This window comes from Ascidia mentula, chromosome 7 (assembly GCF_947561715.1).
Source record: "Ascidia mentula chromosome 7, kaAscMent1.1, whole genome shotgun sequence".
NCBI lineage: Eukaryota > Metazoa > Chordata > Ascidiacea > Phlebobranchia > Ascidiidae > Ascidia > Ascidia mentula.
This window is the reverse complement of record NC_138572.1, coordinates 9908700-9920026: the sequence shown is the minus strand read 5'-3', so window position 1 is coordinate 9920026 and position 11327 is coordinate 9908700. Positions and strand designations below refer to the sequence as shown.

The 11327-nt window shown below is 37.7% G+C and overlaps 1 protein-coding gene across 1 annotated transcript; it reads right to left on the bottom strand.

Annotated features, from left to right (window-relative positions):
* Positions 1 to 4388: 4388 nt before the first annotated feature.
* LOC145908619 (collectin-10-like) lies at positions 4389 to 7310 on the bottom strand. Its single transcript, XM_082995935.1, has 6 exons — positions 7091 to 7310; positions 6885 to 6929; positions 6259 to 6334; positions 6177 to 6200; positions 5769 to 5910; positions 4389 to 5328 (listed from the first exon to the last, which is right to left on the bottom strand). The coding sequence occupies exons 1-6, from the start codon at positions 7268 to 7270 to the stop codon at positions 5085 to 5087; spliced, it is 711 nt and encodes a 236-aa protein (XP_082852061.1). The 5' UTR covers positions 7271 to 7310; the 3' UTR covers positions 4389 to 5084.
* Positions 7311 to 11327: the final 4017 nt, after the last annotated feature.

The window sequence follows — 11327 nt, the reverse complement described above, 5'->3', positions numbered from 1 at the left end:
TTGCGCGAGGCAGAGTCGTCCGTATCTCTGCACTCGATTGCAAGGTCCTCCGGCAAGTATGACAAAAACGCGCAGCGCTTGGTTGCCTCATTTGCATTAACACTGGCGCAAAAGCTTTCAAAAACCTTCATAGATTGTTCGTTAAGCGCCCGACCTATATACCAAGGAGAAGAAGAAAACCTGGTCGGGATTCGTGCTCAGGACCTTCTTGATTCAAATCCCGTTGTAGTAAAAAAAAAAACAAAAAAAAACAGGTTTAAACTTTGCTCAAAACGCGGAATAGGGTAATTGAAAATTCCATTTTTTTTTCTATCTCAACTACTAGTGCAGGTCCTGGCGTGCACGCCCTTGTAAGGTTTAACTTTCTCAAGGCTCATAGGACCTGTTTAAAACCATTAGGGCATGTATCAAAATCGTGAAAACGGCCAAAACAAATAAGCCCTTTACACAACGGCTCCTTCGCGTTACTATCACACATACATAGTCTCAGATCACCACACCCAGAAGCGGTCATAGATAACATATTAGCGGTCGGTAGAGGCGGTAAGGAGTCACGATCAAAATATGTAACACGGCGACCATCTGCAATTAGTTTTTTCGTCTCGCGTCTCGGGTGTGCTCTCCGCTAATCTATGCTGGAAATAATGCAAGAATGAAAAATGCGTTAAATTTTTAAACCTGAATGAATTTAATTATTATTAACAGAGATTTCGAAGTTCGTTTCGACTCCACACAGTATTCAGTAATCCGTTACAATATAGGGTGGTGGATGAACAGACACAAGTAAGAACAAGAACAAATGGTCATATGTAACTTGTACTGTCTAAGCTTGAGTCAAATACTACGCGAGTCATACTTTTTTTTCTATATCTAAACTTTGTATTTAAATAATATGTAAAAATTAACTTACGTTTTTTTTGGGTGCAATTTTGTGCGCATTGGACCTAATTCCGTAGGACGGAAGCGGTACGTAAAGCAAAATCCAGTTTGTTTAGTTAGGTAGATCCTAATCAACGATTATCTTTGGCTTTTCAAAAACATTATACATGCCCTTTACGTGCTACGTTATAATTGTTTAGCGTCTTTGTATGATACGTGTTTATTTGCAGCGCAATAACACTTCCGAAATTGGTGCACTGACGTTAAAGTTTAGCCAAAATTTGCAAACTGATTTTTTTAATCTGTATGATCTTTAACGAAATATGCGGATATATTTATTAAAACTAGCATACGCTAGTGGGCAGTGCATTTCCGTGACACTTCGACATAACTTTGGTTCGATTCTCATTACAGTGCTGCAAAAAATGTATCTTATTTAAACTGTTTTTCAAACGACCGATTTTCGAAAAGATTAAATATTTAATAATAGTGGATGAATGTGCAAATTGTGTAAATACATCTACCCGATTTCTTAAAAAATTACCCAAAAAAAGTACCGAACATTTTGGGTTTTAAAAATCGAACTATATCCGCTAATTAAGGAAAGGTGCTCCCATACAACCCAGAAATACTGCCCTTATAGTTGGACATTATTTGGTTTGAAAATCAACAAAATTGGATTTTCATTAATGATATTATGTCTCCTAAATGCGCAGTGACATTAAAGATATCGTTGCTGAATCATTGCGTACGGACACAGTTTCTTTGTTGAACAAAGAAATATTGAAAATGTTTAACTTACCTCAGGAACGAACACTGGAAACGCATTCAACTACGCGGTGGATGTTTTATTAAAAAACGGGGGGAACAGAGTGGAGGCAAGAGATATCGTTCTTCTCATCACTTATGGAAAATCGCAAGATTCCGTTTCGATAGAGGCGAAAAAAATAAGAGATTCTGGTGCTCTGGTGGAAATTGTGCTGTGCAATATTACCCAAAAGCAGCGGTGCACAACCTGCGGCCGTGCACATTTACATAAAAAATATAAGCTTTGGCGGCCGTCGTTGCTTCCGAAACTTGTTTTTCTAGCGGTCTCAAGAGTTAAGCTTTTAATTAGGCCCATTTCCATTTCCGCGTCATACACATTCGTTCGCTGTAGCGAGTAGTAACTGGTGCAGCCACCGCAACCGAGACAAAGCGCAACAATATGGATGGTGACGTCATAAAACATCAATAGTGTATCGGTGAATTGTTATGTACGCATGTACAGTTGTTGAAAAGCTAAACAGTGGAATCGCTCAGTCATGTCGCTGAAACGTAAAAGGTTGTTAAAACAAGAGAAAAGGGCGTTTAATCCCAAATGGGAAGTGGATTATTTTATGATGGAGACGTGAACCTAGCGTGCAAGAACAAGGCAGTCATTGAATAATTCGACATTTCATTACATTGTAATATACATAATTTGGCAAATGTAAATAATAAATAGTGCACATTTTTCAGGTATGGAATCATTTCCATTCCTTTCTTAAATTGCTCACGTCAACTTGTCGTAATTATCAGGGGTATATCGTTGAAAAAGCAGTATATTCAGTGGCGGCCGTTAGCACACAGTAGTGTGTGTGTTGCGGCCGGCAATAGTAAAAACGTTGTGCACCCCTGCCCAAAAGCATAATTTGTTGCTAACAACCCTGATATTTATCAAGCTTGTTGGTTTCAAGCAAAAAAAGCGCAATTTAACGTCCCGTATTAAAGAACACAAGGCAGCCATACGCAATATGGAACCCAATAAATCTGCCCTATGTGCCCACATGCTTGACACCGACCACCGTATCAATTGGAAGGAAGCAAAAGTATTAAAACAAGAAACAATTTTGGCAAAACGGTTGGTTGTGGAAAATGATTATATTAATTCGCTACCGAATGTTTTAAATCGGAACGATGGAAAAGTACTTTCGCCCGTGTTCCGCAATTTCGCCCGTAACAATTCGTGAGTATTGTTTCCCATGTATGGCCGTTTGACCCATGATCGATGTTGTCCATTGAATTACGCCCTTTTGTTTTTCGTCGCTCAATTTCTTTGCCCTGTGGGTTCGCTTCGCTACTGTGTTTGTTTTATTCTCTGAAGAAGCCTAGTCGTACGTACAGGCGAAACGTCAGAAAATACAATCTTTTTTAAACAAAAGGTGTATATTTGTTGTTCTCCACCAGAAGAGCGTCAGATTCATAATTCATTATGATACCTGGTGGTCAAAGCCTATTTTCAGTTTTCAAGATCCTACGTGATGCCTTGGTAAGGGGTTTCGATGCCTTGGACGAAGAATTTGCGAAACGAATGAGCGTTCTCTTGTGTGGAGATCCTTGTGATTTAAACCCGACTCATCATCACGAGGATTATGAATAAAAACTCTCAGAATTTTGTGATATATTTATTATATATAATTATCTATTCTACAGCCCATATAGTTTCACATAACCTTCATATACATGTCAAAAAGTGATACCCAGGACTGGCCAAGATTGCTACTTAATCATCCAACCCAGATGTATATGTATGTGATACTTGTACAGAACAAATTGTTTTGGTAATGAGTTGGCGTAATAAACTCTTTACGGTGATGCAAACGCCATGATATTTGTAAGAGAACATTATTGCTTTTTGAGTATAAAGAGACTGGGTCATATTGTTATTAACATTGTCAATTTTTGAAAACGTTTCGGCAAAAACTTATGCCATCATCAGTTAGAATGACGCGGTTGGTGTAGCTCCATCATTATAACGAGCTTACCTGACCGATGTCACAGATAAGGCTCGCGCTTGGTGACGTCATTTTGTTATCGGCCGCACACCACTAGTGGCGGAAAATGCGCAGTAAGCGACGCAAAACGCAAAAAATACAAAGTAAACACTAAATAGAAATAATGGTGCAAAAGTGCCGTCCACATTAAGTTGTGGTTGTTGCTGTTGTATGGACAACGACTCCATTAGCAGGAGACGATACCTCGCCAACGCAAGGTAGTCGGGGGGTCAAGTAGGTGTTTGCACACTTCCGATTTTGTATTGCTTGTATTCGGCGATGCGCGTGTACAAGTTTCGACATGTTTGTCCGATGTAGGTTTGTCCACATGATCAGGTTTTGTAAACATGACAATGTTAAAGCAATATGGGGCAGTCTTTTTATACTCAAAATTATGAGGTAATCTGTGATTATTGCTTTAAAGTTTAAAATTTAAGTGAAAGTTTTGGATGACTTAAAAGCATAAGTTTGATCTGGATATCGTAATGTGTATTTTATCGCAAAATCCGTGCAGAGTGATTCATCTAGGATGCGGGTGCTGCTATCAGAAAATTGACGCTTCATTTTTTTATGTCTTGCAAAAGCTTTAGGCGGGTGTTGCCTAAATATTAAAAAATGTAGATGGAAAATATTAATTTTAATTTTATGTCTTGCAAAAGCTTCGTCTACACCTTTTAGTACAATTTGTCTCAAATCGAACAAATTCACAACTGGTAAAGCTTTTCAACTTTGTTTCTCGCAGTATATACAAACAACCAACGGTGTGAAACTTGGAAAGTACTGTTATCCAATGTCTATGCCTGGTAACAAGTTATTATACTATTATTGATTATTACAAAAATCTAACTCAGGGGTTTCCAAACCGGGGTCCGCAACGACTTCTCGGGGGTCCGTAATGACCTCAAAGATTCTAACTGACTTGAAATTTATACGCGTATATTCATAAGACAGGAAGTCAGTCAAGAAACTTCAATCTTACGGTTTAACTGGTGCATTGCGAGTTACTTAGGCAATTTTAAGCATGTTTTCAGCAATAGCCTATACACAGTGCCAGCAACGATATAGAAGCTTAATAATTGCGTGAAGACCAACTCTGTTTTGTATTGGCCAATGAAATATAAAGGTTAGTAACTTACACAAGCTATAAGAACGACACCCCAATGAAATTAATGACACATTCAGTTCAACATATAGGAAATGCAGCGAAATTACTCGGTCGGTATAGGAAATACTATACAAGGCAGGAGCAAACGGCTGTTTTTAATTTCACTTTAAAAGAAACTGTAATTGTTCAAAATTACATGACACCATCGCACAAATGAGATCATTTTCATGTTTTTTTACAATTCAATTGTTCTGTAATGTTAGAAAATTTCTTTTGTTATAGTAGCGTTGATAAGTCAAAAATATTTACGCCGGTGCAATTTCGCAAAGACTCTTATTAATATGTGAACAACTGAAATCATGCCAAGCGTTATCATCCAGAATAACACAATCTTCAATTCCTTGACTGTTCGGTTCACCTCTATACCAGTTTGTCCATCCTTGACTAACTGCAACCCCATCCTCCCACACAAAACTTCCTTCAGTTATGATGTCAGTCAGACCAATGGCCGTATAGTCAAGTTGACTCCCGTAGTGGGCAATCACACTCCTAAAATGAACGATGAGTTATTTTTATTTCCTTTTTAAGAGTTATATTTTTTTAGGTTTTTAATAGCAAATTTATTTAATGCGGAAAATATCGCCTTTTATTTTAATATCGAGTCGCTAATTATATAAGACTTACTGTTTATTGAAATTTAATGTTTGTTTATATGATTTGGGTGACACCCGATCCTTTAGCATTATTGCTTGCAAAATATAGTTTAGTTTAGCCATTGTGTCCTCCACATAGTTCGTCTCTGTTACTAACCACGTAGTTATAAGAATGGATCGTACACCACCACAAAGTGTAAGAATTTGTCCGTGGCTAGTTTACAAGCTGCACAGTCACCAGTTGCACTGACGAGATGTATAAAATAGGTCGAAACATTGTTCACTACCGTCTGCATGCAGTTCAATGAATTTTTACGTCAATTCACAAAAATAAACCTGTAGACAGTCTCATTTCTTATTCCAACGAAAGCAACCCGTCCACCCATATTCAAGCATTTCAATTTCCCATGTCTGTAGCCAGGGGCGTGAAATACGAGTTTGTAGCGATATCCGTTTGTTGCAGTAAAACTTCCATCATCTGTGAAATTTTGTTTATTTTTTTGCCTTTGTTTATCGAGCTTGAGAATTTTTCGATGAAACATTTAAAAGTTTTTCTTCCCACATGCAATAATTGTGTAACAAAAAAATTGTGTTTGTATTATTATTTAAACGCATGTGGTCCTTAATTTTAGGTTTTAATATACATGCTGCCAAACGTTTTTTTATGCAATTTTTGCCCAGAAATGACGGTAAAATTTTCAACATGCAACTGCTTAGGTACAATTTACATTGTTTGCGACTTACCGAACTCCAGGTTTCTTATACGACCTGAATAAAACAAAAAAAGGTTTGATTTCAACCAAGTTTTCACGTCAAGATTTCTCACGTTCAAGTTTTGCGATGGTTGATCTTGAAACCGAATCTCCTTTATTCCCTTTGCGACCATTCTGCCCCGGTGGACCCTAAATGCATATGACATACTCTAACGCTCTATGAACGAAAATTGTAAGAATGTCCTAAAAAATTGCTCTTAGAGACGACCATAAGGTTCACAGGCTTCGCAGCCAAGGCATTGCAGCCAAAAAAAAGACCTGAAAAATCAAGCTCAAGCTTCCGATGAGGGGGTAATACTTCTGCATTAGCTTAGAGACGATATAAAATTTGTATGTCCAAGGTAGTGTTGCCCATATTTGTGAAACGCTGTTGCTTGGCGATATGGGATCGCATGTGGCCGTTATTCCGACAGCGGTAACTAAATATAGCGCACACTTCCGTATTTGGCGCGACACTAGGTAACGAATGCACAAAACCGTTTACAATGCTGACGCTGCTAACGTAATCCGTTTGTGTAACAAACCACGGTCTGTTCCTTGTTATTGTGGATGTGCGCTTCTGCTTTTGGTGGTTGCAAAAGGAACGTTTTTTAACTCAGACGTGCTCGGGACGAGAATGAACAGATAATTTTTGTACTTGCGTTTTGAAAAGATTAAGTCAACTTTGGTTCAAACTCACCATTGGCCCCAAGGCTCCGTTAGCTCCCATGGGTCCCATTGGTCCCTAAACGATAAAAGAATGTTGGTTTGCTCCAAAAACGATTTAAAAAGTTATTCGATATCACATTCGTTTTTGTGTAAACACACGTTTTTTCTCTTGACATACTGCGAAATACAACGAAATTTTTCAAGGAGGTTTTTTCGTTGTTGAAACCATTTTCTTACCCTCTTTCCTGGCAATCCTTTATCGCCTTTCATTCCATCAAGACTAACCTCCCTCCATTCAGTAGAGTAAGGTTCGTCACAAACTGTTGGAATGCGGCAGATTCGCGCAGAGTTGTGACTTTGAGATGATGCTGCTTGTAGAAAGATTGCGATTATCAGAATCCCGAAAATTTTCGACATGTTTTACCGATATTGCGACAAAAAAATCTTATCAAGTTCCTTTAACAATATTTCTTCAGTTAATCAAAGAGTGGCTGGATTCAAACCGACACAAACCACAAATAAATCTTGTTTGTAAGTTTTTTTATCGTTACGTCATAATGCCTTTACGCTATTCTTTAATCACTTCTTCAAGTAAGTGCTTTTTGTCGTTATTTTGCTTCTGATAAATATATTTCGTCTACAGTTCGGCATCGTTATATCTTGCTGCGAGAAATTTATTTCTTGCCTACTGCAGACGTGTCAAAACTATTTGCAGCCGCGTGCATACAAGCTAAACCTCTTTAAAGTTCACTGTTCCGAATCATTTCGTTCTGAAGTGTTCTGTTTTTCTCATGTTTAGGTTCATGGAACATGGACATAAATTCGAGGAAAGCGCTTCGGCTGCTTGCCTGCTAAAATTTAAAAATGCTCCAAAACATGTATGTTTGCAATAGAATTGATTCTAAGACTGGGCTAGGTTATTGCAAAATGGTCCAAAACGCATTTAATGAATGAATAAAAATATTTAGGGCAAATGCCCCCGGGGTGTCCCCTAAGTTTACTCATTCGCTTTTTTGTTTCATCGAAAAATAGTGAATTGAAATGTCCGCAACCTTTTAAGTATCTTGTCATACAGGTTGTGCCATCTGTGATCGAATATTGTCTGTCTCTGCTCTGAAAATTCGCATGCAATACGTACTGCTGTAAAAAAATTTTTCAACTTATGTACCCCGGGGGCATTTGCCCAAAATATATATATTCATACGATAGTGCGTCTTGGACCATTTCACAATAACCTAGGCTAGTCCTAGAATCGCTTCTATTGGAAACATATATGTTTAGGGGCATTTTTGGATTTTTGCAGGTAAACAGCCAAAGCGGTTTCCTCGAATTTATGCCCAGTTACATCAAACCTAAACTAAGTAAAAACAGAACATTCAAAAATGAAATGATTCGGAACAGTGCACTTTAAAGAGGTTTCGCTTCTATGCACACGGCTTCAATGCTTTTGAAATGCCAGTGAACCTTGTAAACGAACTACGAGAGTCGAGATCGCAAAATACAAAGAACCTGCGATCCTGCCTTGCTAAGCGAAAAGCACTTCTTGCGTTGAAAGATGTTAAGTGTTCAATATTGTCATCCCAATTAAATTTTCCTGGATAGGGATAGACCAAAATTATAATAAGTGAATTATTATAAAGGCGCTATTCCAGCCGAAAAGATAGTGTCACAAAAACAACATTTATTGGTGACAAGAAACATCGTCAATTAATCACAAGTAAAATCGCTATTCTTGGTTCGAAGGTTATTTCTTTGCATTTGTAGCTGCTTAAAGATGGCATAAAATAGACATTGTCAGATTAACTGAGATAGGTAAAGAAATGAAGGCACCGAACAAAGAAAGGGTGTTGAATTAGAGAAAGAGTGGTTACAGTGAAATACAACACATTTCAATAATAGTTGACAATAAGTGACGTACGTCCAATCATGGAACACAAAGTATTTGGCGGTCAATACAGAAAAATGGTCCTTTGAAACTGGCACAATACATATTTTGGAAAATTACCACAAAGTGGGAGAATTTGAGGTGGTTTTAGGGATGAGATAAGGTCACGAATAAATCGAGTTAATTATCACAATTTATGACAGAAAACAGACGATATTTAGGCAAAACTGTAAAACACATGTTTTACACAACACGAAATGAATTTAGTGCAAAGAAGTCTGTACAAAATTTAGACCCCAATATCATTACAAATGTCCCATGGTTTTAGTGCTTTCAAGGCCCTCAACGCCATCAATTTACTTCCCGAATGCAAATCGACTATTTTTTACTCTGCAAGATCTTTGACGAAATATGCGGATATATTTATTAAAACTAGCATCCGCTAGTGGGCAGTAAAGTACTGTGACACAGCGACATAACTTCGGTTCAATTCTCATCACGGTGTTGCAAAAAACGTATCTTCTTGAAACTGTTTTTGAAACGACCGGTTTTCGAAAAGATCAAACATTTAATAATAGTCGATGAATGTGTAAATTGTGTAAATACATCTACCTGATTTCATAAAAAATTAAACCAAAAAATTAATCTGAAAAGTTATTGTGGAAAATTTATTTGTGATTTTATGAACGGTTTATTTCTTATTTATTCTTACATTGTGACAAGTTGTTTGCTGGACAAATGCATTTGACCCCTTAGTTGGACATTATTTGGTTTAAAAAATCAGCAAAATTGGATTTTCATCACTGATTTTATGTCTCCTATGCACAGTGACAACAAAGATATCGTTGCTGAATCATTGCGCACGGACACAGTTTCTTTGTTGAACAAAGAATTATTAAAAATGTTTAACTTACCTCAGGAACGAATACTGGCAACGCACTGAACTACACGGCGGATGTTTTATTGAAAAACAGAGGGAATTAGAGTGGAGGCAAGAGATATCCTTCTTCTCATCACTGATGGAAAATCGCAAGATTCCATTTCGATGGAGGCGAAAAAAATAAGAGATTCGTGTGCTCTGGTGGGCATTGTGTTTTGTAATATTACCAAAAGCATAATTTGTTGCTAACAACCCTGGTATTTATTAAGCTTGATGGTTTCAAACAAAAAAAGTAAGTCATCCTCGAGAAAATGAACAAAAACCTCTCTAAGAGGACCATGTATATCAATGTACATGGGGCCTAGTTCTAAGACAAACGACTTAGTGCGCTGCTCTTCTGTTTTCGAAAAAACAGAAGTGGCACAAAAACTAACGTTGTTTGTAACTAACGTAACCGTGATACCCCAGACGAATCATGGATAGTATAGAATTGAATCCACTGGCAAAAAGTCAGTTTCTTAAAGCTGAAAATAGTCGGCATCTCTGGCTAAATTCTCACGATTGTTCGTTTGTTTTAGTTTTTTATTCTCCCCATCAAACCACCGAGGGGAAAACTGGATATGAACGAAATTGTAGACATGGCAGGGCCTGGAAACGACGACAAGATTCTACGTGATGCCTTGGTGAGGGGTTTTGATGGTTTGGACGATGAATTTGCGAAACGAATGAGCGTTCTCTTGTGTGGAGATCCTTGTGATTTAAACCCGATTCATCATCACGAGGATTATAAATAAAAACTCTTAGAATTTCGTGATATATTCACTCAGTGAAAAGAGATACTCTTGTTTCAATGCTTTAGTATAATAATCTATTCTACAGCCCATGATGTTTCACATCACCTTCATAATTATATGTATGTGATACTTGTACAGAACAAATGCTTTTGGTAATGCTGAGTTGGCGTAACAAACTCCAAGATATTCTTAAGAGAACATTATTGCTTTAATGTTTAAAATTTGTGAATGAAAGTTTTGGATGACGAAGTAACACCAGAAACTATCACTTAAAGCAGCGGTGTACAACCTGCGGCCGTACGGCCGCATGCTGCCGCGGACGCTATTTTTCGCGGCCGTGCACATTTATATCAAAATATATGCATTGGCGGCCGTCGTTGCTTATGAAACTTGTTTTTCAAGCGGTCTCAAGAGTTAAGCTTTTAATTAGGCCCATTTCCTTTTCCGCGTCATACACATTCGTTCTCTGTAGCGAGTAGTAACTGGTGCAGCCACCGCAATCGAGACAAAGCGCAACAATAGGGATGGTGACGTCATAAAACATCAATAGCATATCGGTGAATTGTAATGTACGCATGTACAGTTGTCGTAAAGCTAAACAGTGCAATCACTCAGTCATGTCGCTGAAACGCAAAAGGTTGTTGAAACAAGAGAAAAGGGCGTTTAATCCCAAATGGGAAGTGGATTATTTTGTGATGGAGACGTGAACCTAGCTTGCAAGGACAAGGTAGTCATTGAATAATTCGACATTTCATTACATTGTAATATACGTAATTTGGCAAATGTAAATAATAAATAGTGCACATTTTTCAGGTATGGAATCATTTCCATTCCTTTCAAATAATGCTCACGTCAACTTGTCGTAATTATCAGGGGTATATCGTTGAAAAAGCAGTATATTCAGTGGCGGCCGTT